The 27,515-nt window shown below is 38.4% G+C and overlaps 1 protein-coding gene across 1 annotated transcript in view; it reads left to right on the top strand.

Moving 5' to 3' along the window:
- Positions 1–297: 297 nt before the first annotated feature.
- ADAMTS20 (ADAM metallopeptidase with thrombospondin type 1 motif, 20) overlaps positions 298–27,515 on the top strand; it is a gene marked incomplete at its 5' end in the record, with an annotated part of 169,537 nt that continues 142,319 nt past the window's right edge. The window contains 2 exons of the mRNA XM_005881718.2: positions 298–690; positions 23,076–23,238. Coding sequence (XP_005881780.1) covers positions 298–690; positions 23,076–23,238 — 556 coding nt within the window. The remainder of the gene's footprint in view (positions 691–23,075; positions 23,239–27,515) is intronic.

Here is a 27,515-nt window from a genome sequence, read left to right as displayed (position 1 = left end):
CGAGCTGGCGGGGGCGGAGGGCGAAGCGGAGAGGCTGGGGAAGGAGGTGGGCTGCTCAGGGCCTGGCGCGTCAGGGTCTTTGCTCGGGGAGGGTGAAGCCAGTCGGGGGTGTGGGAAACCGGGGGTTCGCACTCCCAGAGCGCACGTGTGTGTGTGTGTGTGTGTGTGCGCGCGCTCGCCATCCTGTGTGCATTTGTCGCGCTGCGGGGTGTTCTGGGGAGTTGGGACCTTGGGTCTTTGGTGGAAGAAGTTTGGGGGTTGGAGTTGAAACACGTGTGTGTGTGTGTGTGGGGGGGGGCGCTCAATGGCCATTTCCCTGTGGTTGCAGAAGCGCTGGTGAGGACCCTGGCCTCGTACGAAGTGGTGACCCCCGCGCGGGTCAATGAGTTCGGCGAAGTGTTCCCTCAGAGCCATCACTTCAGTCGGAGGAAGCGCAGCTCAGAGGCGCCCGAGCCCCCGCCGTTCCGGACCCACTACCGAATCAGCGCCTACGGGCAGCTGTTCCAGCTGAACCTGAGCGCGGACGCGGCCTTTCTGGCGGAGGGCTTCACCGAGGTGCACTTGGGGGCCCCCGCGCGCGGGGCGGAGGAGAGCCGGGCGGTGTCCCCAGGCTTGCGCCACTGCTTCTATCGGGGCCAGGTCAATGCTCGGGAGGATCACATAGCGGTCTTCAGCCTCTGTGGAGGCCTGGTAAGCGCCCTCTGGTCCTTTGACGTTTTCTTGAGATCCAATCGAAGGCTCCATTCAGGCAGCCATGTAATGGGTTTTTCTGAGTTAGTGGTTGGTGACCCAAGAGATCAGAGTGGGTCACTGGAGGGATTAACACCTAAGTGAACCCAAGCCAGAGGCCACTCCTTCCTGCAGCGAGGGGCTTGGAAGAACAGCATGTCTACCTGCTGAGCAAAATGAGCTCTACTGTGAAAAGCTGAGAGACTTGACTTGAAAGTGTCAGACAGAGAGAGGCCCAGTGAGTGCGTCAGGGAGTGGCCGCATGGCCTCTGTTAGGAGTGAAGTGTGGTTTTCACTCCGACACATCCATTGCTGACCATCTGTTGAGGCAGAACCTCCTGGACTTAAGTTTGTTCTTTAAATGTTAGGCTGATAGAAGGAAAAGAATGTGTACATATGACGAAATGGTCAGAAAGGAAGAGTGGGTTTTCAATAGTATGTGGATGCTCATTAATCGGTGCAGTACAGAATAGGGAAGAGGTTGAATCTGACTGTTTAAATACGTTGCATTAAACAAAATATAGGAGAGTATCTACAGTGACCTGGTGCCAGCAAATGGTCATTAGAGTGACAAGAGTAAAAGATGGAGACTTTGTAAGAAAAGCCTTATTGTGGGGAGAGAGGAAATGAAATGAAACACATAGAACCCAGTATTTTGTTTCTCTCCCTCTATAACAGATTGTAAATCTGTTTGCCATGATTTTCTTCAGTCTGGGGAAACATCTTCTCTAAATTCTCCTAAAATAATAACTCATATGTTATTTTACACACTTAAAATGATCTAATTGGCTCCCTTGTAAATACTAACAGTAATCAAAATGTTACAGCTATTATAATTTGTGGTGCTGTGACGTATACTTCTTTAAGAATGCATTCAATATCTATTGGGGAGGGGTCTGTTTACTACTATTCTTTTCCAGTGGTGATACTATAAAAGATCCATTCCAAACCGGTTTGGCTCAGTGGATAGAGCGTCGGCCTGCAGACTCAAAGGTCCCAGGTTCGATTCCGGTCAAGGGCATGTACCTTGGTTGCGGGCACATCCCCAGTAGGAGGTGTGCAGGAGGCAGCTGGTCGATGTTTCTCTCTCATTGATGTTTCTAACTTTCTATCCCTCTCCCTTCCTCTCTGTAAAAAAATCAATAAAATACATATATTTTTAAAAAAGGATCCAGATAGCTACATCAAATCTAATGTAATACAGAAGTATCAGTTTATTGGTAACAAAGTAACAATGTCTGTGGGGTTTTTTTTGTTTTTTGTTTTTTTAACCTACAATCATACTTTTAGGAAATGTTAGGTACCAGAGGTTAGTAAAAATAAAGATGTAATACTTTCCCATCCCAGTTCATGGAACCCAAGGTAAATAACACTTCTATTAAAACATATGAGCTCGCCCTGACCCGTTTGGCTCAGTGGATAGAGTGTCGGCCTGCGGGCTCAAGGGTCCCAGGTTCGATTCCGGTCAGGGGCATGTACGTTGGTTGCGGGCACAGCCCCAGTGGGGTGTGTGCAGGAGGCAGCTGATCGATGTTTCTCTCTAATCAATGTTTCTAACTTTCTATCCCTCTCCCTTCCTCTCTGTAAAGAATCAATAAAATATATTTAAATTTAAAAAAAATTTTAAAAAACCAAAAAATAAAAACACACACACAAAAAAAACATATGAGCTCACTGCATCTTTAACTCCTCCAATAAATACATGTTCAAGAAGAGACAACCACTAGGACTTTGATTATAGGATTCTAGTGTTCTCAAGTTTTAGCTTTTTCCTTTTTGGAGCAAATTTTAAAAGAATAGTCGTAGAACATCAACACTGTTTATTCTTTAATTAAGTAAAATAAATGGATAATAGTTCTCACCAGGCCACATGTAATACTTCCTCTCAGGTTAATTGATGTAAGATGTCTTCTTGGGTGTGAATAGGTCATTACTAAATAAACTTGGAAAGTCTCTTTGGTCTTTTTCATGCTGTTTTCTTGAGCTACATTTACATGGAATGACTTCAACAATTTTCTTTCTGCTGTGGATAAATGTAAAATGCTTGCAACATACGGATGACAGAAACACTAATATTTACATGGCTACTTATACGGCAAAGGAAATCAAAATATTCTCTTTCATAGAACCTTTCAAAATAATGTTTAGCTTTTCTGGAAAATTCTATATTTACTACCACAAATTTGACCTGGTCAATATGTGTGTTTTTTTTTTCTTAATTGAATTTGTTGGGGTGACATCTATAATAATAAAAGCGTAAATGCTAATTAGACCAGATGTCCTTCCAAACGTCCTTCTGGGTGACCTTCCGGACAAAACCAAGGCTGCGAGGGAAGCCTGGGTCCAGGGTGCCTGCTGGCGGCCCGAGGGAAGCCCAGGTCTCAGGTGCCAGAGGGAAGCCAGTGCCGGCAGCTGGGGGAAGAAAGGCCTACTCTTGCATGAATTTCGTGCATCGGGCCTCTAGTTGGTTAATAAAACCATACCGATCTCACATGATCTCACTCATGTGGAATCTAATGAACAAAATAAACTGATGAACAAAATAGACCCAGAGACATAGAAGCATGGAACAGACTGAAGAATTTCAAAAGGAAGGTGGCAGGGGTGGAGGGGTGGGTGGGGAGTGATTAACCTGGGAACTTATGCATACATGCATAGCCCAGGGACACAATAGTGTGGTGAACGCCTGGGAGAGGCTGGTGCAGGGTGAAGGGGGTCAAGAGGAAAAAAACCAAAGGGGATATCTGTAATACTTTCAACAATAAAGATGAATTAAAAAAATAATTGTACAGGTTTCAAGTGTACAATTCTGTAACACGTCATCAGTATACCGTATCGTGCGCTCACCACCCAAACTCAAGTCTCTTTCCACCACCATTTATCCCCTTTTTACTTTCCCCCCCCCCCCCCCCGCATGTGTTTTCATCCTCTCTGGCAATCACCATACTATTGCCTGTGTCTATGAGGTTTATTTTTTTTTTTTTTGCTTTTTGCTTAAGCCCTTCAACTTTTTCATCCAGCTCCCCCAACCCTCCTGCCCTCTGACAGCAGTCAGTCAGTTCACTATCTATGATTCTGTTTCTATTTTGTGTTTTTGGTCATTAGATTCCACATGTAACTGATATCATATGGTATTTGTTTTTCTCTGACTGGCTTATTTCACTTAGCGCAGTGGCTCTCAACCTTGGCTGCACATTAGAATCACCTGGGAATCTTTTTAAAATCCTGATTTCTGGGCCCCATCCTCCAGAAATTCTGTTTCTTTGTTATGGGGTGGGGCCACAACATTAGTAACAAAGAAACAGAATTTCCGGAGGATGAGGCCCAGAAATCAGGATTTTAAAAAGATTCCCAGGTGATTCTAATGTGCAGCCAAGGTTGAGAACCACTGACTTAGCACAATACCCTTTAGGTCAGTGATGGCGAACCTTTTGAGCTCGGCGTGTTAGCATTTTGAAAAACCCTAACTTAACTCTGGTGCCGTGTCACGTATAGAAATTTTTTGATATTTGCAACCATAATAAAACAAAGATTTGTGTTTTTGATATTTATTTTATATATTTATATGCCATTTAACAAAGAAAAATCAACCAAAAAAATGAGTTCGAGTGTTACCTCTGACACGCGTGTCAGAGGTTCGCCATCACTGCTTTAGGTCCATCCATTCTTCCGCAAAAGGTAAGAGTTTCTTTTTTACGGCCAAGAAGTATTCCATTGTGTAAATGAACCACAGCTTTTTTTATCCACTCATCTACTGAGAAGTACTTGGGCTAATTCTAAATCTTGGCTATTCCAAATAACTTTGTAAGGAACATAGGGGTCCATATATTTCTTCAAAGTACTGTTTTGGATTTCTTCAGGTTTATTCCCAGAAGTGAAATTGCTGTGTCATAAGGCAGTTCCATGTTGAATTTTTTGAGGAAACTTCTATAGTGTTTTACACAGTGGCTGCACTAATATGCATTCCCACCAATAGTGCACAAAGTTTTCCTTATTCCACATCCTCACCAGCACTTGTTTGTTGATTTATTGATGATAACCTTTCTGACAGTCATGAGGTGATCTCTTATTGTGGTTTTAAATTGCATTTCTCTGATGATTAGTGACATTAGACATCTTTTCATATGTCTGTTGGTCATCTGTATATCCTCTTTGGAGAAGTGTCTATTTAGGACCCTTGCCCATTTTTTAATTGGATTGTTTGTTTTCTTGATGTTGATTTGTAAAAGTTCTTTATACATTTTGGATATTAACTCCTTATCATATGTATCATTGGCAAATATGTTCTCCCATTCAGTGGGTTGTCTTTTCATTTTGCTGATGGTTTCCTTTGCTGTGCAAAAACTGTTTAGTTTGATGTAGTCCCATTTAATTATTTTTTTCTTTTGTTTCCTTTGAGGAGATATATGAGAAAAAATATTGCTACAAGAAATGTCTGAGATTTTACTGCCTATGTTTTCTTCTATGATTTTTATGTTTCTATAACTTACATTTAAGTATTTAATCAATTTTTACTTTATTCTTGGGATAGTGTGAGAAGGTGGTCTAGTTAAATTTTTTTGCATGTGTCCAATTTTCACAACACTATTGAAGAGACTGTCTTTATCCCATTGTGTATTTTTGCCTCTTCTGTAAAATATTAATTGACCATAAAGGTGTAGGTTATTCTGTTCTATGGATTTATATGTCTGTTTTTATGCCAGTACCAAGCTGTTTTGATTACTATGACCTTGTAGCTTAATATCCAGTATTGTGATCTCCAACTTAGTTCTTCTTTCTCAAGATTACTGAGGCTACTTTGGTGTCTTTGTGTTTCCATATAAATTTTTGGAATATTAGTTCTAGTTTTCTGTGATATGCCATTGGTATTTTAATAGGAATTGTGTTGAACCTGTAGATCGTTTTGGGTAGTATCACCTTTTAATGATGTTAATTCTTCCTATCCATGAACACAGTATATGGTTCCACTTATTTATATCTTCCTCAATTTCTTTCTTCAGTATTCTTTATTTTTCTGAGTACAGGTCTTTTACCTCCTTGGTTACATTTTTTTCTGGCTACTTTGTTTTTTGTTGTCATTGTTGCAATTGTAAATGGGATCGTTTTCTTAATTTATCTTTCTGATAGTTCATTTTTGGTGTATAAAAATGCCACTGATTTCTGAATATTACTTTTTTGTATCTTGCTAATTTACTGAATTTATTGATCAATTCTAGTAGTTGTTTTTTTTAATGGCATTTTTAGGGGTTTCTAAAGATTTGTGAATAATATCAGTTTTACTTCTTCCTTTTCAATTGGGATGCCTTTTATTTCTTCTTTTTGTCTGATTGCTGTGACTAGACCTTCCAGTACTATGTCGCATAAGAGTGGTGAAAGCCAACATCCTTGTCTTATTCCTGACCTTGAAGGAAGCACTTTTAGTTTTTGCCCATTGAGTATGATATTGGCTGTGGATTTGTCATATATGGCCTTTGTTATGTTAAGATATTTTTCCTCTTTTCCCATTTTGCTGAGAGTGTTTATCAAAAATGGGTGTTGGATTTTAGCAAATGCTTTTTCTGTGTCTATTGATATGATCATGTGGTTTTTATTCTTCATTTTATTTATGTGGTGAATCACATTTATTGATTTGTGGATATTGTACCAATCTTGCATCTCTGGAAAAAATCCCACTTGATCGTGTGTAGGGTCTTTTTAATGTCTGGTTTGATCCTATTAGCTAATTTGTTGTTGAAGATTTTAGCACTAAGTTTACCAGGGATAGTGGCCTATAATTTTCTTTCTTTGTAGTGTCTTTATTTGGTTTTGAAATTAGGATAATGCTGGCCTCATTATTCTAATTTCAAGAGCTTGGGAGTCTTCTTTCATTTTTAATTATTTTTTGAATAGTTTGAGAAGGAGAAGTGTTAGTTTTTCTTTGAATGTTTGGTAAAATTCTCCTGCGAAGCCATTCAGAACTTTTGGTTTGGGAAGTTTTTCATTACTGCTTCGATTCCATTAGTTGTAATTGGTCTATTCAGAGTTTCTGTTATTTTTCTGATTCCGTTTTGAAAGATTGCATGTTTCTATAAATTTATCCATTTCGCCCAGGTTGTCCAATTTGTTGGCATATAGTTGTTCATAGTATTTTCTTACATTTCTTTGTATTCTGTGATGTCAGTTGTTCCTTTTTCTCCTTTTCCATTTTTGATTTTGAGTCTGCTCTCTTTTTTATTTGAGTTAAAGGTTAGTCAATCTTGTTTATCTTTTTAAACAACCAGCTCTTGTTTTATTTATCTTTTGTATTGTTGTGTTTTTTTAAAATTCTCGATGTCATTTATTTCCTTTCTGATCTTTATTATTTCCTTCCTTCTACTTACTCTGGGCTTTTCTTGTTGTTCTTTTTCTAGTTGTTTTAAGTATAGGGTTAGATTACTTGAGATTTTTCTTGTTTCTTGAGGTAGGGCTGCAATGCTATGAATTTCCCTCTTAGGATTGCATTCGCTGTATCCCATAGATTTTGGGTTATAGTATGTTCATTTTCATTTTTCTCAAGGTAACTTTTGGTTTCTTCCTTGATCTCATTGTTAACCCATTTATTGTTTAATAACATGTTACTTAGCCCCCATATGTTTGAGTGTTTTCCCCTTTTTATGGTAATTGGTTTCTGGTTTCATACTATTGTGGTTGGAGAATATGTCTGATATGATTTCAGTCTTCTTGAATTTATTAAGACTTGTTTTGTGTCCTAACACATGGTCTATCCTGGAGAATGTTCTATGTAGACTTGAAAAGAATGTATATTATGCTGCTTTGGGAGGAAGTATTCTGTAAATATCAATTAAATCCATATGGCTTAGTGTGTCATTTAAGGTTGCTGTGCTTTTTTTTTTTTTTTTTTTTTTTTTTTTTAATGGTCTGGAAGATCTATCCACTGATGTTAATGGAGTGTTAAAATCCTCCACTATGACTTATTACTATTGATCTCTCTCTTAATGTCTACCAAGACTTTATATATTTAGGTGCTCCTATGTTGGGTATATATGTTTACAAGGGCTATATCCTCTTGTTGGATTGATTCCTTTAGTATTATATAGTGACCTCCTTTGTCTCTTGTTAAGACCTTTGTTTTAAAGTATATTTTGTCTGATGTAAATATTGATACCTCAGTTTTTTGTTTTGTTTTGTTTTTTCATTTCCATTTTCATGGAATATCTTTTTCTATCCCTTCACTTTCAGTCTGTATATATCTTTTGTTCTGAAGTGGCCTCTTGTAGATAGCACATATATCATGTTATCCATTAAACTACACTATGTCTTTTCACTGAAATATTTAATTCATTTAAATTTTAACTAATTATTGAGAGGTACTTTCTTATGGCCATTTTATTTTTTTATACCTATGTTCTTCTCTTTCATTTTTTAAAAATTCTTCTTCTTAAAGAAGGCCCTTTAACATTTCTTGCAATACTGGTTGGGTGGTAATTAACTAATTTACTTTTTTTTTGTTTGCTTGTTTGGGAAGCTGTTTATTTCTCCTTCAATTTTAAATGATAGCCTTGATGGATAGACTAATTTTGGTTGTAGGTCCTTTTCATCACTTTGAATATATCATGCCATTCCCTTCTGGCTTGAAGTATTTCTGTTGAGAAATCATCTGATAGCTTTATGGGAGGTCCCTTGTAGGTAACTGACTGTCTTTCTCTGGCAGCTCAAAAATTTCTTTCTTTATCTGTAATCTTTGCCATTTTAATTATGATGAGTTGGTGTGGGCCTCTTTGAGTTCATCTTATTTTGGACTCTGTGCTTCCTGGACTTGTGTATCATTTTCTTTCACCAGGCTAGGTACGTTTTCAGCCATTGTTTCTTCAAACAGGTTCTCCATTCCTTGCTCACTCTCTTCTCTTTCTGGTACCCCTATGATGTGGATGTTATGTTTGATATTGTTCCAAGGGTCCCTTAGATTTTTCTCAATTTTTTAAAATACCTTTTTGTTGTTGTTGCTCTGCTTGGGTATTTTCTGTTATCTAGTCCTCTAAATCGCTGATTGAATCCTCTGCTTCATCTAACCTGCTGTTGATTACTTCTAGTGTATTCTTCATTTCAGATATTGTATTCTTCATTTCTGACTGGTTCTTATGGTTTCTATGTCCTTTTTTAATTCTTACTATCTCTTTAAGTTCTCATTGATATCATCCACTCTTCCCCTAAGGTTCTTGAGCATCCATATAACCATTGTTTTAAACTCTGCATCTGGTATCTTCGTTGCTTCCATTTCATTTAGTTATTTCTTTCTGGAGATTTCTCTTGTTCTTTCATTTGGGGCATATTTCTTTGTCTCACCATTTTGTCTGTCTTTTTGTTTGACTCTGTGTATTAAGTAGATCTGCTATGACTCTCAAACTTGTTATGATGGCTTTATGATGTAGGTGTCTCCTGGGGCTCGGTGCCACAGTCTTCCAGATTACCCGAGCTAGGTTCTCCAAGGAATATTTCTTGTGTGGCTTATGTGCACCCTCCTATTGCAGTTGAGTCTTGAATGCTGTTGGCTCGTTAATGGGTGAAGTTAACCCTCAGGCTGGCTGACTATAAGGATAGACCTTGATCACCATGTGTGAATCGCTGTGTGGGTGCTGCACCGGTGAGGCAGAGTTATTCCCAGCAGTGTCTGGTGCTTGCCAGAATCACCCCTTTGGATGTGGCTGGTTGTGTCAAGCTCTGATGTGTTCTGAAGCCTACCACTAGTTGTGTTGGTTCTGGGTTTACTTGGGCAGAGTTCTAGTACAGGTCGATGTCAGATGTTGTGTATAACTGCCTTGGGCTGCCTGTCTGGAGCTACCACGCTATTCACTGTTTGTAGCTGTCTCTATTGGGCCTCAGTGTGTGAAGGAAGGGCCACACCATGTACAAGGTTCGGCTTTCTTTATCAGCGGTTCTCAACCTGTGGGTCGCGACCCCTTTGGCAGTCGAATGACCCTTTCACAGGGGTCACTTAAGACCATCCTGCATATCATATATTTACATTACGATTCATAACAGTAGCAACATTACAGTTATGAAGTAGCAACAGAAATAATTTTATGGTTGGGTCACAACATGAGGAACTGTATTTAAAGGGCCAGAAGGTTGAGAACCACTGCTCTAGTTCAATAAAAGGTCCAAGGCTTCCTGAGGTCTGCCTCCACCAGTCAGCTACTCCGCCACCTCCTGAGATTGCTTGGACTCCCCCAAAGCTGTCCAAAGAAAGACTGTAGAGTGGGCAGGCTGGCCATGACCCACAGATCCTTCCATAAGGCATGAGCTTGATAGGGTGGGGTGACCTAGTTTGGGAGGATGGGACTAGTGGGCCCCCTACTTGGGAGCAGCGTGGTCAGGCACTCAATAAGGAAAAGTGGCTCCTACTGCAAAGCCATACCACTCGGTCTCTGCCAGAGTTTCCAGCTCCAACTTTCTCAGGAGGAGCACACCACAGGTTCAGGTTGGGTGCAGCCAGCTGTCCCCACTGCAGGAGCAAGCTCAGCAAGGCAGAGCCATTGGGACTTGGAAGACAGATTAAAATAGGCTCCTGTTGGGGGTGGTGCCAGCCAAGCCTGCCAGAGTGGGGCAAGTACTTCACCAACTCTCTGTTCCATAATCATACAACCCAGTGTCCATCCGAGTCCCAGCCAGAGCCTCCAAGGGAGACACGCTCTAAAGGTCCCAGCTCTAAGCAGCATTCCCTCCCCTCCCAACCCTATGGAACTGAGCTGATCAAGGCAGGGCTACCAGGACTTGGGAGAACAGACAAAAGAGTCTCTATTTGGGGCTGATGCCAGCCAAGACTGCAGAAGGGGGGCAAAAATGGCCCCTGTTCCAAAGCCACAGGGCTTAATGACTGTCCGAGTGTCTGCCTCGAGCTTCTCCAGAAAGAGAGTACACCAAAGGTCCCTGTTGGGTGCAGCCCACAGACCTTTCTGCAGGACTGGAGCTGGCAGAGTGGTGTCGCCAGCAGTTGGAGGTCTGAGTTAGTGCACTCCTAGGCTGGTGCTGTAAGAATAGAAATACTCATTTCCTCTTTCACATCTCATTTATTGACCCATTCTTCTTCCAGCTTTTTACTTCAGGGAGCATCTACCTTTCCTTTCTCTGGTGGCTGCTGAGGAGTGTGACTTTTAGAGGAAAAGAATAAAAAACAAATTAATATTTTTAAAATATCCCTTTAATGCAACCATTTTAGAAAATTGACACCCCAACACATATGTGTATTCTATTTAGTTGTTAATGTTGCTTTAATCCCAAACATGTGAACTGTGTTTTCTTTTAATTTCTATATGGTTAATTGTTTTCTACTTTTAGAAGTCTTGGTAATTACATGTTTTTCTCTTTCATTAAATCACTGAACCATGACTAGTATTGTTTAGTTTTCTTAAGTGTTTTGGGCCCAAGAACCAGAAGGGGCTAAGAATCTGCCAGAAATTGTTTCATGTGTGTATAACGTTTGCTTTTCTAAAACCTCTATATTTTCTTAAGAGTATAAGTATATATCACAGAACTTAAACATTTTTGAATAGAAATTTATTTACACATTTCTAAAATCTATAGCATATATGAAAATAGAGCTGAATCCTAGGATTACCTGTAACGTTATGGCTAGTGAGACTTTATGTTTTTTGTCCACTGATATCCATTGATACAGAACGCATAGTTATCAGGTCTTAATAGTTCCTATATTCAACTATAAACTTCATTTTCATGGTCATATTATTGATCTCATAATGTTGGTATACTCTTGCCAAACTAGAGGTCAGTATTTAATAAGTTGGTGTATTTTTGGTGGATGGTTGTCACAACAGAATGTATATGTTGTGCAGAGGCCACAATCCCTGTGCTCTACTCACCCTCTTCTCATCTTACCCAGTAGGTTCCCTTCTTCCAAAGGCCCTCAGGGACTAACCTGACCACCTAGACAGTTAACGTCACCATTTCTTGGTGGGATTTAAAGCAATGCAGTCTTTTTGGTTGAAAGAAACAGTTTCCAGATGTCATAAAACCAGACATTGCATCTGGCTTGTACAGTATTCTCACGGAGTAGCTCACAGGGGCTGTGTGTACTATTTTGAAGTTTCTTGTGTGAACCATTCTGCAGCATGTCATACACTAATGCTCTCTGATGACTGATTATTGAGTTGCTCTAGTAACTTCTTGTTCAGACAAGAAATAATTGTATGGAAACTATCAGTGTCTTTACTGGTTTTTGTCTATTCTGGGAAAATTTTAATTTTATTTTAAAAAACCTTCCTGTTTACAAAGAACTATTATAGCCCCAGATCATTACACATGCCATTGTGTATTCATATTTTTTTTGTTGGAAAAATGCATAGGGACTTCCTTTAGTAATGCATGTACTCAGTCAAACAGCATTAGGGAGACTTCCTTATGCGTCTATGTTTAACAGTTTAGTGTTGTGTCTTTCTAGAAGCAGATATGCAAGGATTTTATTTAGGGGACGTGCCTGTATTAGAGAAAGTAAGAAGAGAATGATGAAGTCTGAAATGGATGAAGAAAGATGATGAGAACGTTAGTTAGAAGCATCCCAGGCTGCTGGGCAGTCTAAGGCTCAACAAAGCATGCCGCAGGCTAAGTTTGCCGGAAGAAGAGTCCCATGCCTCCTAAGAAGGAGTTTACCCTTACATCCTTGCCACACTCAGGTACTGACTTGGTATAGCACTTAGAAGCCATGGCTGGGGCACAAACACTAGGTTTTTTGAGGGATTATATTGTCAAAGAAACCAGTAACTTGGACTAAAAAAGCCTTAACTGCTTTTGTTGTAACCTGTAGACTCTTAGAATGATGGATTTCAAAGCCCAGCATCTGGGGCCCCTGACCAATTATGCCCAGCATTCTCAGGGCCACCACAGAGTGATACCAAGCACACAAACACTTAATGAAAATAGCTGAGGAGTACAAAAAGGGCTGTGTGAACTTTGGGGAAGGAGTGATTGAGATTGTTATGAAACCTGAGTTGGAGAAGGCTTCTCAACTGGACTTTGAAGGATGACTAAACGTAGGAAAATGTAGGGGCTTCTTGTGACTCTATGCAGCTGAAAAGCAGGGTGAAAGGGGAGGCTGAAATCCGATTGTTAGGGCCTGAAATGCATTGTGAAGGATGAGGGCTTAAACTGAAGATGCTGGGTAAGTTCAATGTGTTAGGAGGGGTCTTTCCTTATGCAATACCATGTAGGACACAAGGGAGGCAGTGAGTCACTGAGAGCCACTGTTGTAGTCTCTTTTGGGTAAGGAAGAGAGGCCACTTAAGGTAATGTGGTTTTAGAGGTGAAGGTGCACCTATGGAAGGTGCACTACTGTAGACCAGCAGCTCTCAATGGGGGACAGTTTTGCCCCCCAGGGGACGTTTGGCAATGTTTGGAGACATTTTGGAGTGTCACAATTGTGCAGGGGTGGGGAAGGGGAACCCACTGCCCCAAACAGTCTCCTACAACAAAAAATTATCAAAATTTCAATGGTGTTGAACATAGCAACCTTTTAGGAAGTTCGTTAGAATTTTAAATCATAAGAGGAGACCAAATAATTGTAATGACTCTGACTTAAATGACTGATGGATCCTGTGGCTATTAAGCAAGAGAGGTAATGAGAGAGGAACAGGAGATAAGAAATAGATAATTCTAGAAACATTTGCTTGATACTATTGTTGGTTTACTTTAATCTTCATAATTGTTTGAATTTCTATTTACTCTTTGTCTAGAATGTCTTTTCCCTTAACTGCCTCCCATTCTTCCAGATCCATTTTGAGCCTTTCTCTCCCTTATTCTTTCCTAAGAAGAGCTGACCAGGCCTTTCTCTGTTTTACCACTGGACATTTTGTGCATAATATATTGAATTGTACTTATTTGTCCATACTTATATCTCATTTGTAGATTTAAGTGTAGGGATGATACTCATTTTAGCATCCAATACAGCTTATAGAAGAAATCAATACATATTTGAAAGAATGAGTTAAAGCAGATTTTATTAATATGTGCCAAATAATTAGGCAACTCTTCTTTATATCAGTCATTCAGTGCAGGAAAATTATATTAGCAATTTTAGTGTAAGTCCTTGAACATACCTAAAAATTTGGTATAGATTAAATCTTTTCAGATGATAGCTAAACTGTGTTCATATGGGCTCATATTGCACTCTTGTTGCTTGTGGCTTATTCTTGTTTTGCTTGTAACTACTGTTTTCTATAAAATATAGTTAATTAAGCTATTTGATTCATATTAATATTCAGAGGAAGACACAGATTGTACATTCTTTTTCAACAAATATTTTTCAGTCACTTATGTACCAGTTATCTTTAAATATTGGTGCATGATGTCCTTATTACAGCAGTATAAAACTGATTAATTAAAGTATTCATGATCTACATAAATCCTTTATTACCATAGTAATAGCATGGAGAAAGCATACTGGCTCTTGAATAGCTCAGTTCAAAGGAGACACACTTCTATGTACATTCTATTGATGAAAGCTAGTTGCCTGGTTCTACCTTGATGCAAAAGGCTGGAAAGCAGGGACAGTGATATGCCTTAGAGCAGTGGTTCTCAACCTTCCTAATGCCGCGACCCTTTAATAAAGTTCCTCATGTTGTGGTGACCCCCAATTTCATTGTTGCAAATTGAACATAATTAAAGCATAGTGATTAATCACAAAAACAATATGTAATTATATATGTGTTTTCTGATGGTCTTAGGCAACCCCTGTGAAAGGGTCATTCGACCCCCAAAGGGGTTGCAACCCGCAGGTTGAGAACCGCTGCCTTAGAGGAAGAGAGGAGAACAGATACTGGTGATTACCAGTAGTCTCTACCACAGGCTGTCCTTCTGTTCCCCAAATATCCCTTTCCTTTCTCTTCCTATACATTAAACATGCTCATCTTGCCCAGCTCAAATTCCAGGATCTCTGGGTAGTATGGCCTTCTTCATAAAGTTTAGATATGGCTCTTTGTAGTTTAGCAACTAATGAACGAATAGGACATTATCTTCACCACCCACCAAGCCAATGTACAGCACAATCAGCATGACTGCAACCCTATCTTAACTTCCTATGTAGGTAGAAGGGGAGATACTTAGTAATCACTGATTTATAGCAATTCTGACTTCTGGGGATTGCGGAGACCCACTAACTTGGTAGGAAGAGAGTTTCTTTATTATCTTCCTTGATTCTTTCTGGGAAGTCTAGTCACCAAGGTCCTTGGTTCTGTTCTCTGGGAAGGTCTTGCCCATCCTCCATGCCCACATCTAACATAGATCCTGGGGGAATTCAGAAATGCTGGGGGAATTCTTGAGAGTCTATAGGTTACAATGAAAGCAGTCAAGGCTTTTTTAGGCCCAGGTTCCTGGTTCTTTGATAATACAGGAAGGGGCAAAAGTAAGTTTATAGTTGTGAGCACAAGAAACTGAGTTTATTCTTGTATTATTTATTAATTATTATTTTCCATATGAACAACTGTAAACCTACTTTTGCCTCACTGTGTATAATCCATCAAAAAAACTCATTGACTTCTGATGGTAGATCAAGTTTTGATAATTGCTTCAAGTTAGTTTCCTGTGACAATTGCCAAAGCCTAAAATGCATTTATGTTAAATCAGTGAATGCCAAGAATCTCTTATAAGGCAAAACTAAATACTGGATTCTCATGTACTGGTAAACTAAATAAAATTACAGCTGTTTTAAAGATGTAGAACCACATTACATATATTATAACCTTCAGGTAGGGAAAAATACAAAGGAGACATAACAAATGAAAAATGTTTGCCTACATGATAATTGAAGAGTATCATGTGTCACAATAACTTTAAATTAAAAGATAGACTAGGAAAATATATGCTCTAAATATGATAGATGGTCTGGCAGATACCTGGCCTTGTGTCTCTCAGTGGTTCTCAATCTTCTGGCCCTTTAAATACAGTTCCTCATGTTTTGACCCAACTGTAAAATTATTTTCGTTGCTACTTCATAACTGTAATGTTGCTACTGTTATGAATCGTAATGTAAATATCTGATATGCAGGATCGTCTTAGGCGACCCCTATAAAAGGGTCGTTCGACCGACAAAGGGGTCGCAACCCACAGGTTGAGAACCGCTGCGATATTATATATATCTTTTCAAGTAATATTGGCTTATAACGTTTGATGAACATATTTCCATTGTACACCTGCAAATTAGTTCTTAATGGTTTACTGTTACATTTCTAATTGTTATAATCACTATGTTTTATGTGTTCACAAATACTTTAGGAAGAGGTTAGGAGAGGCGCTCCTGAGAATCACTACCCAGAATGCACAAGAACGCAGTCATTTTTTGACGATTTTTCTCCACTGTTAGTGAGTTCATAAGACTTCAAAAAAACACTTCAGTGCCTACAATAAAGAGAAATATTACAGAATATAGTTATTGTTATTGCTGTTGCTGGAACACTATTTGAACCTGAGTCATTTGGCAACATAATCTTGGTAGACAGGTCTCCAGCTTTTGTCTTGTTTTCTTGATCCTCATGGGCAAGGACTTGGTGAGAGAGCAGCCTCTTTTTATTTTATTTTAAATATGTTTTTATTGTTATCAGAGAGAGGAAGGAGAGGGAGAGAGAGATAGAATCATCAATGATGAGAGAATCATCGATTGGCTGCCTCCTGCATGCCAACTACTGGGGATGGAGCCCACCCCACAACTTGGGCAAGTGACCTCCTGGTTCATGGGTCAGTGCTCAACCACTGAACCACACAGGCTGGACAAGAGAGCAGTCTCTTTTTAGGTGAGGTATCAACAACACATGTCATCTATTGTCTCTCACTTTGATAGTGGAAATCTGGAATTGTGCTATGGAATTGGAGGGGGGAGATAAAGAATCTGCTAGAGGAGAGAAGACTCATCTTTTCAAAAATCTTACAATGAATTTTTTGCTTCTGGAGCCAATTACACTTCTTTTTTTTTTTATGAGTCATTCACTCAAGTTGTGCTTATATGCTCTACAGTATTTCCTAGGCGTGGTCAGTGGTGCTGTAATCAGAAACTGTCAGGGTGATAAACCCTTTGCATTGAATAGAGTATCCCAAAATAAAAATGAATCTCAGAGTTAATCTTCATGACCTTTCTTGCATAACAATTATACTTTGCCTAGGGTAAAAAGGGTGGCTATAACATCTGTTTTTAGTGAAGAGTTCTTTATCCTATTTCAAAATATATGCAATTTCAAAACAGTTACTGACATTATTTTAACACACACTGCCTTTCTCAGGAAATTAGGTGGGTAGAATTATTTCTGTTTTGTTTTACAAGTTATGGAACTTGGGGGTCCAAGATATATAAAGTGGTTTGTCCAAGGTTCCATGAGTGCAAACCCAAGACTCATACTTAGGCTCTGAAATAACATCAAACTGATTCTCACTACATGACACGATTGAAGATTGAAAAACTAAATATTTTAGTCTTCACGGTAGTAATTACCAGCAATCTAGCCCTTAAGTGCAAATCCAATTTAAGTAATAGTTGGGAGCAATTTGTTACTGAAATAATTTCTCAGTATGGACTCTAATTGTCTTGTTCAGTATTTTATTTTTGAATCTTGTTCTTTAGTTACCTAATGTAATACCTATAAATGATTTGGGAAAAGAGTCCAAATGGTTTATATTTTGTACTTGTTTTTATCCCTCAATGAAATCTGAGAGTACATTATTGGTTGTTGCTATAGTACATGTGTTCACCATGTATTTGGGGGAAAAATATGGATGAGTGGAAAAAATATATGGGTTGAATGCCACAATACTGAAATAAGAACATTTTGGAAAAACAATTGTATAAAAATCCTCTAAACATATAAAAATTTTGGCCTGTGAGAGTAAATTAAAACCAGTTGTGCAATCACTTACTGCCTTTCAAAACAGTTGGCAAATAGAATATCATTGCTCCAAATAATGGGGAAACCCTTGCCCAAGTGAAAGCTGGTTTTGCTGCTTTAATAGTTATAAAAAGAAAGTGTTTGGGATTTGATTGGCATTTCTTATGAATCAATGGCAGTGCCCATCTGTAGAGAGGCAGTTACTAAAAATACGGTGTGATCTAAGTATAATTCTATGAACCACCTGTTTTGTTAAGTCTTCCAATTCCTTACCAGGTTCTTTTCCAAGTTAAAAAAAAAAATCAAGTGCTTCCTTAGGAGCCTTTAGGCAGAGCTCTAATATTTTTATTCTTTGAACAGAAAGTCCTCTGTAATGGAGTGGATCACAGAAAAATTGGTAGAAGTAAAATACTCTTAACTCCTTCATTGATTAATACAGGGAAATCACTTGGAGAACAAATTAGTTGCCATTTATTCTTGAACTTAGTATTTTAGAACATAAAGGATTTGTTGAAGAAAAGGACTTTGAGTGATAAAGGCAATATTCTTAGCAGGCTGGGGTGCTCTAGCATGACTTACAAGGAGATGCCAATGTCCTCTGGGTAGAACTATATTCATTTCCCACATGGGATTACAGATTGGACCCATGTGCAGTTTTATTGGAACATTATAATAAAAGTACTTCATAGTAGGTTTTGATTTAAAGGAGTACAGAAAATTCCCCAGGTGTAAATATTCTCAATATTCTTGGGAAAAGTGTCACATTATTTCAAAGTAGCTTTCTAGGTGGATTTAGATAAGTAACAAGTTGCCTCATGTCTATTTGTATCTTTTACCAAGATGCTATCACATTTCCCATCCTCAGCATGTTTTTCCAAAAAGGCAGAAAGTGATTTTCCTTGGGTCCATTTACTGGCATTTCAAAGTCAGTATCTGTAATTTGTAAGCATAGCTGAAATTATCTTTCTGGGAAGGCAGAAAAAGCTGGAATTTTGAAATCTTGGAAAGAAGTGGTTTAGAAAACAGGCACTGGTAGAATTAAATATGCTAGATGAAATCCGAATATATATAAGACTATAATTTCAGTATGATGGAATTTTCCTTATTTTTGACTTTTAAAAAATGTGTAATTTAACATATTAGCACATTACATAACCAGGAATGCCTAGACATTTTACTTTCTAGCACTGAAATAAAGTGATGTAAATATCTCAGACAAGTTTCCAAGCTACTATGACTTAGGAATGTTAGAGGAAATAAAGGGGTTTCTAAAGGGTATGTGGGGGAAAACACAGATGTTCTACCATATTTATTAGGAAAATGTTCATTTCTACAGATATGTATTGAGTGTCTGCTATGTTTCAGGTAATGTTTTTTAGGTTTTGGAACTGTAAAAATAGAAAAGACTTTATCTTTGAGGAGGAGATATAGATGTAGTAATACTTATGGATGTAAAGAGAACTTTAAATGATTGTGGCAATTATAGTCATAAATGGCGTTAAGTGATTATTCAGTTATAAGTGATTTAAAATGTGTTTATTATTTACAGTGAATTTAAAGCAGTGATTTCAAAGTTATTATCTTTAAGTAATTTTTAGATATTTAAAATTAGGAAATGGAAGTGAAACCCCCTTCACCAAAACTGGGCTTATCATAGCACCTAGAATTCAGTAATTCATATTTATTTCTAGATTGGTTCTTCACAGAAATACGCTTTTCTATGTGAAAAATTGCAAGGTTTTAGATGCAGATAAATGTATATCTGTATGTTCTGAAGGGTGATGAGTGCTTTTTGATGTCAAGCATAGTGAGTGCGACCATAGCCTGCCTGTCTACCTGCTCCTACTGCATATCCGCTTATTGGCACAGCTTTCGCCTCACTGTTCTCTCTGTCACTTGAACCTGCCAAGTTTTTCCCCATCACTGGGCCTTTCAGTCCCTGCTCCTTCTGTTTGGAATGTTCTCCCAGAGTTTTCCATGGCTACTTCCTCATTATTCTAGTCTCAGCCTCCTCACAGCACCCTCTATCATTGTTTCCTTGCTTAATTTTTGTCTTTAAAAATCTTTTTAATTACATTTATTGGGGTGACCATCTATATATATAAAAGCCTAAGCAACCAGCTACCGGCCAACTGGCTGGTAGCAATGATGTGCACTGATCACCAGGTGGCAGACGCTCAATGCAGGAGCAGAAACCACAGGCATGGAAACATGGAACAGACTGATGAATCTCAGAAGGAAAGGGGGAGGGAGTAGGGTGGAAAGAGATTAACCAAAGATCTTATATGCATACTAGAGACCCAGTGCATGGATTGGTGCACTGGTGGGGGTCCCTCAGCCTGGCCTGTGCCCTCTTGCAATCTGGGACCCCTCAGGGATGTCGGAGAGCCGGTTTTGGCCCGATCTCCACAGGCCAGGCCAAGGGACCCCACTGGTGCACGAATCTGTGCACTGGGCTTCTAGTGGTTAATAAGATTATATAGGTTTCAAGTGTACAATTCTATGAAATATCATACGTATACTGCACTTTGGGCCCATCACCCAAAGTTAAATCTTCTTTGTCTCCACATAATTATTTTCTCCATTGCACCTGTTATCACCTGGCATGCTATATTTTTAATTATTTATGTTTTCCTATATAAGTTTAAATTCTTGAAGGCAGAGATTTTTATCATGGTCACCTCTGCATATATAGCCTCTAGAACTGTACCAAGCACATAGTATAGTTGTTCTTTAAATATTTGTCAACTATTTTGCAGGGTTTATAAAAATTGGAATATGATAACTAGCCCAGTGTAATGGATTAAGGCATGAATTGTGGAACCAGGCTATGTGGGTTCATACCTTGGTTCTGTCACTTACTGGAAAAAAGATGTAAGCAAGTTATGTAACCTCTGCTCTTAATTTATTTCACCTTTAAAGTGGGGATAATAATAGATTTTACCCCAAAGAGTTATTATTAGCTGAAAATATATGCAAAATGTGTATAAATGATGTCTTCTGGACATATTGGAGTTAACTATTATTATTATAAATGCCTTGATGATTTTTTCTATTCATATAAACAATTAGAATGAATTATATTGATAGATGTCCAATATTGAATCATACTTACATTCTTATGATAAATTCCATCTCATGATGTATTATTTATTCCATGTGTTGCTGAATTTTGTTTGCTAATACAATTTAGGACTTTTAATATTCAAATACGAGCTTATCCTTTATGTTTTTTGTTTAATTTTGCTGCCGTCTTTATCATGTTTTGCTGTAAGTTTACACTAGCTTCATAAAATTAACTTGAATGTTTTATTTTTAAAACTAGAGGCCCAGTGCATGAAATTCGTGCACGGGGCCGGGGGGGGGGGGTCCTTCAGCCCAGCCTGCACCCTCTCCAATCTGGGACCTCTTGGGGGATATCTGAATACCGGCAGTTGGACATCCCTCTCGCCATCTGGGACCGCTGGCTCCTAACTGCTTACTTGCCTGCCTGCCTGATTGCCCCTAAATGCCCTCCCCTGCCAGCCTGATCTCCCCTAACCACCTCTACCTCGGCCCCTGCCACCATGGCTTTGTCTGGGAGGAAGGCAGGACGACCGGAAGATGTCCGGTCGACCCGGTCTAATTAGCATATTACCCTTTTATTATTATAGATATTTTGGAACAGTTGAAATAACAGTGGAATTATCTGCTCTTTCAAGGTTTGGTGGAATTTCTCTGTGAAACCATTAAGACCTGGAGGTTTCATGGTGTTACTCTGATAACCTTTTCTATTGTTTGGTAGAAAAGGGGTCTGTTGAGATTTTTAACATTTCTGGAGTTATTTTGGTAAATTATGTTTTCCCAGGAAATTGTCTTTATCATAAACTCTTTCTCTCCCTGGTTTTCTGCTTTCCTTGGGCATTGGCATCTTGTAACTTTTTTGTTCCAACTGTCCTCCCATCACTGTCACTGTCATTCAAGGTTTGTTACCTCTCTTCTGGGCTATAGCCTCTGTCTTATAATTGCTAGTATTTTTTTTTCTACCATATATAGCACTCCATGTTACTCGATTACATTGCATACCTTACAGTCTTACTTATTCATTTAATATGTTATCCAATATCTGGTACATGGCCAGCATGAGAGGCATGTAGAAAAGAGTGCAGGCAAAGCTCTGTTCTCATGGAGTTTATATTTTAGTGGGTAGTACCAGACAAGGAACAAATGAACATAAATAAAAATATACCCATTAGTGATAAGTGCTATGAAGAAAAATGAAACTGGATAAAAGAGCTAAAGTAGGAGTTTAGGTGTCATTTTATATAGGGTGATGAATGTTGAGTGGAGACATGTAGTGAGAGCCATCAGGGAAACATTGAGAGGCAGAAGGTTTACTAAGTACAGAGGTGTTGAGGGGAGAATATACTTGTCATATTTGAGGAATAGCAAAGACACTAGGATGAGCCAAGGTGCAAGCAGGAGAAGTCAAAACTATTAGTCATCTGTGTACTTGAGGGACGGGTGGTGAAAAGGGGTGGACAGATCACACAGGACATTGTAGATCATTGAAAGAACTTTGGATTTTACTGAGTGACATGAAAAGTCACTAGAGTGTTTTTTGTTTTCTCTTTTTAGAGTGACATGATATAGACTTAAGAGAAATTACTGTGACTCTTCTGTGGAGACTAGACTATAAAGGGCTTTTGGTTTAGTTCAAGAAAGAGATCATGGATGTAGTGGTAAAATTTGGGAGGAGTGGCTGGATTTCAGTTATACTTTAAAGGTTCAGCATTCAGGATCTTGAAGGTGGAGTGAAGGTGGGATATGAAAGAAAGAGTCATCCTTGATATTTCTCTAAGGATTTTTGTCCTGGGCAATCTGAATAATAATGTTACCATTTACTGAAAAAGAGAGAGTTTTAGAAACAGCAGGTTTGAACCAGAAATCAAGAATTTGGCTTTGGACATATAAAGATTGTGAATGCTACTAGTCTAAGTGGAGATATCAAAGAGTAAGTTGGATATTGAATTCTGAAATTCAGAAGACAGGTTTTTGTGAAAACTTCAATGGCTCCCCGTCGCTTACAAATTCAAATCTATTAGCATTACATTTAACATCTCTTTTTTCTGACTCCAACCTACCTTTACATCTTGTCTCATACTACTACTGTACGTAGACCAAGACATACAGGTTTCTTATTTCTAGAATGTGCTAGACATTTTTTTGCCATTTTGATGCTGCTGCCTGTGCCATTTTTTATGTCTGGAATACCTGTCATCTCAACTCAGCCCATTGGAATACTGTCCTGTGTTCATAACTTTATACATATGAGCTGAGAGAAAAAGGCGAGCCACAGAACGGAAACTTTATGTTCAGTTGATGACATTCAGTAAACAGACAGACTCCTGGCTGTCTTGCTTCTGTGTGTGTTAATTTTAACCTATGGCACAATGTATTGTTTTCTCTTAGTGATGAAAAAAATAATTTTTATATTTTTTAAATTTTCAGATGGGAACATTTAAAGCACATGATGGTGAATATTTCTTAGAACCTATAATGAAGGCAGATGGGAGTGAACATGAAGATGATCATAACAAGCCACATCTTATATACAGACAGGAGTTAAAGAGGAACTATTTTCTGCATCCTCATAAACCTTGTGATGTTTCAGGTAAACTATGAAGTAAAGATATTTGGGTTAAATTATGATACTATTTAAATATTTTTATAGTTTAGAGTTTTCATAGTTTCTTTAAATATTGAAGTATATGGCATTTTAAACACATTTTCTTGACCCATTAGAAATCATTTAATGTCTGTGTGCAACTTTGTTGTAGCAGAGTGAATTTAAATTCAAAAAAGTATTTAGTATATGAGGTATGTAGCAACTAACCATATAAAGTTTTTACTTTAATGTGTTAGGTGAGTATGATTTAATTTTTCTAGCAGAATTTTAGATAGTTAAAAGTGAACTATCTAAAATTCTATAAGTAATAATCACATGTTCAATTTTGCAGGCTTTAAAGTTTATGTAAAGGAAATGTATATAGTTTTCTGTGACTTATCCATTTGCTCTGTGTGGTGACTGAGTTTCATCTACATCATTCATTTTCATTGCTGTACAGTACTTGATTCTATCACGATTCATATGTTCATTTTCCCGTTGAACTTTTGGATTGTTTGCAGCTTTTCATTATTATAAACAGTGTTGCTATGATAGTCTTGTCCCCATCTCCTGAGTTTGAGAGTTTCGCAAAGTGGTTTTTATCAATGTATTTATACTTCAGCAATATACGTGAGAGCTAGGTTTTCATCATTTTTCCTCTAAAATTCGCACTATTGAAGACTTCTAGTAAATTAGAACCCAGGAATCATAGATATCCTTAAAGTGTGAATCTGTTGCTGGTAAATTACTTGTATGTTGCATAGGAGTCATTTTAAGAGTTGTGTCTACATATGAACATGAATCTTCACCATATCATTGTCTATCATTCTGTGAAGAATGGAGAAAGGCACCTGCGGTTATCATCAAAGTACAAAATCTAGACAAAAGAGTGGGATTAGAAAGGATTTTTTTGAGGTTGTAGGTGTCCATAAACTATAGTTCCAAGCACTGAGATGCCATCTGTTTGGGAATATAATGACATGTAGGCCTTTGAAGGTTTTCCTGGGAGTGCACTTCTTAACCTTTGCTATAATAAGAGGGCCGTTTTGGAGTGGTTCTCACTGTGTCTCAGGCCGTGTTTTAAATCTATGGACATAATAGATGCCTTTCTTATGCTTTTAATATGAGCATAAGGGTTTCATTTTCATGGTTTCAAAGAAAACACAAATGGGCACAGCCTCACAATAGAGTTCTACAGAAGGCAGCGTATGCTTCTTCTGATCTACCATTCAGGAGCAGCTTGTTTAACGAACTGTTTAGCTCCTTAAGAAGAAAACCACCAAGTAGACACTCTGAATGCATAAATGTTTCACCTAATGATATGCAGGGTTTTGCATTCACAATCAGTGTTCATTATCAGAAATGGTTCAAGAGAGGCCAGGCTCTTTGGTTTAACAAATTTTTATACTAAAGATTTATTATAAAAACTACAAATAAAAAGCAAATAGAAAGCTATCAGATTTAGTTTTCTTTCATTCACAATATATTTTTCCATGACATTTATCTACTAAAATGTTAAAGGTAGTAACCTTCTTTTAGATTCTTAACTTGCCTCCATTTTTGGGTACAATTAACATACATATTTTTAATCACTAAAAAAGGCAATCAATTAATGATCTAAGTAATTAGCTGCTAATCATCATTTTGTTCATAAAAATAGTTTTGAATATATGTAGTAAAATATTATTAAAGGCTTTTTCCCCCCTAGTTCACATGTCCATCAGAAATACTTGCAGAATATATATATATATTCCTTAGGCGAATTCTTCAAACAGGTAGGCTTAAAAATTAGCATATGAACCAAAAGGATTAAGTAGAAAAAGAAAAGTCATTTAAAAAAATATTTCTATTGATGATTTAAAATTTAAAAAATTTTTTATTTATTGACTGGAGAGAGAGAGAAACATCAATTGTTGTTCCACTTATTCATGCATTCATTTGGTTGCTTCTTGTATGTTCCCTGACTGGAGATCGAACCTGTAACCTTGGCATATCAGGAAAATGCTCTAATCAACTGAGCTACCTGGCCAGGGCTGATGGTTTTAATTTATTGTGACCCTAAAATTTTGTAACTTGTAGTGGCCTCAGCTTTGATGAATTAGTTCAAATTATTTTCAACATCAGATTTCACCATGTGCTGTGAGGCCATACTAGTTAATATTCGGTAGCCATATCTAGCCATTGAGGAGGATGCCAGGCTCCCAGGTAGACATCAGATGTGTTCTAAGTAATACCCAGTGGAAATGGTAACACACACACACAACCTAAAAAGTGAACAATAATCCCGCACACACTAACAAAATTAAAACCCAAGGGAAGGGGAGCCCTGAAAATACTGACCTTAACTTCTCTGTCTTTTTTTGTAAAAATACATTTTATTGATTTTTTACAGAGGGGAAGGGAGAGGGATAGAGAGCCAGAAACATTGATGAGAGAGAAACATCGATCAGCTGCCTCCTGCACGCCCCCCACTGGGGATGTGCCCGCAACCAAGGTACATGCCCTTGACCGGAATCGAACCTGGGACCCTTGAGTCCGCAGGCCGACGCTCTATCCACTGAGCCAAACCGGTTCTGGCAACTTCTCTGTTTTAATAAGCATAAGTAGTGGATGGTTAATGGATTTAATGTTTCCTATATAAATGTCAAGTTTACGGGTTTCTACCTTAAATACCTCACAGCTACAGGAACCAGGCAGTTATCAGAAATGAGTGAAGTGGGGTGTCATTAGGGCGTCCAGGTAGCCATAGGTCAATGGAATATGTATGCTTGCAAAAGTTGCATTGGGAATGTGGGATCACTTTTACCAGAACTTTGAATTTTATAGAGAAGTTAAAAATGTGTGGGAGGGGGAAAGTTTGAAACGTGAGAGCTGAATTTGTCTTGTTAACTGCCAATTTGCAATCTCTTATTTAATGATTTCCAAAGTCCCTGACACTTAAAAACATTTTTTTTTTAAATTTGTGGGCAGAGGAAGAGGTGCGATCACTTAATCTAGAGACAGAGGATTATAAATATGACCATGACCATGACCAATATTTTCAACTATTAACTTGTAACTGGTGATTTTAAGAGTCAGCTCAAGCTTCTAAATACAAATAGACATGACTCTAGAGATTTCCCCCTTCTGCCCACCCTTTGTTAAACTACTCTCTCAAAGATCACTTATGACCTACTTGCCAAAAGCAATCTCTCATATTGTTACTTCATTTTAGGGAAATTTTCCCTTTTTTTTTTTGGCTTCTCTGATACACTTTGCTTCCAACTTTGCTGCTTTTCTTTCTTACTATTTCTCCCATTTCTCTTCCCAGTTGTTGTTACTGCTTTCCCATCTTCTAAGCATTTTTAAAGTGTTCTTGGCCACTATTTTACACCATTTTTATATAGAGTCTACATGATTTATTTATTTTTATTTCCCTAATTTAACTACTAATTTCAATGCTACATATTTTAAAAATGATTTAACTTCAGCTTGTTTTAAGATTAAATCTCAGGTCTACAACTGTCTGATTCTCATGTTTCTTGGATGTCCCAGTGGCACCTAGAGTTAATACATCTAATCTGAAGCTATTGTCTCTCTTCACCTACCTCTTCGTCCATACCCCTAAAAAGAAGCCTTTCTTCTTTTTGTGTCCAAATATCTGTCTAAATTAAGCACTTGCTATAGTGGACACTTAAGTAGTGTTAATTTTTGAAAAAATCCTACTCTATTAACTAAAGAAGACTGATTTAGATTTGAATAACAAATTCGCCTCAACTACTCAGGTCTACCCTTTTGCTTTATTTGTTAACTAGAGGCCTGGTGCACGAATTCGTGCACCAGTGTTGTCCCTTGGCCTGGCCAGTGGGATCGGGCCGAAACTGGCTCTCCAACATCCCCCGAGGGGTCCCGGATTGTGAGAGGGTGCAGGCCAGATCAAGGGATCCCACTGTTGCATGATCAGGGCCAGGGAGGGATGCGGGAGGTTGGGCAGTCAGGGAGGGACTGTGGGAGGGCTCCAGGACATGTCAGGCCCATCTTGCTCAGTCCTGATAGGCTGGACCCCCGAAGCAAGCTAACCTATCAGTCGGAGCATCTGCCCCTTGGTGGTCAGTGCACATCATAGCAAGCGGTTGAGAGGCCTTAGAATATCATTAGCATATTGTGCTTTGATTGGTTGAACGACCAACGATTTGACTGGACACTTAGCACATTAGGCTTTTATATATAGGACTAGAGGCCTGGTACACAAAAATTTGTGCACTGGCGGGGGGGGGGGGGGGGTCCCTCCGCCCCCCTTGTGC

The sequence above is a fragment of the Myotis brandtii genome, unplaced genomic scaffold, assembly GCF_000412655.1.
Source record: "Myotis brandtii unplaced genomic scaffold, ASM41265v1 scaffold686, whole genome shotgun sequence".
NCBI classification, from domain to species: Eukaryota; Metazoa; Chordata; class Mammalia; order Chiroptera; family Vespertilionidae; genus Myotis; species Myotis brandtii.
The sequence above is the reverse complement of the archived record's forward strand: the minus strand, read 5'-3'. Positions and strand labels throughout refer to the sequence as shown.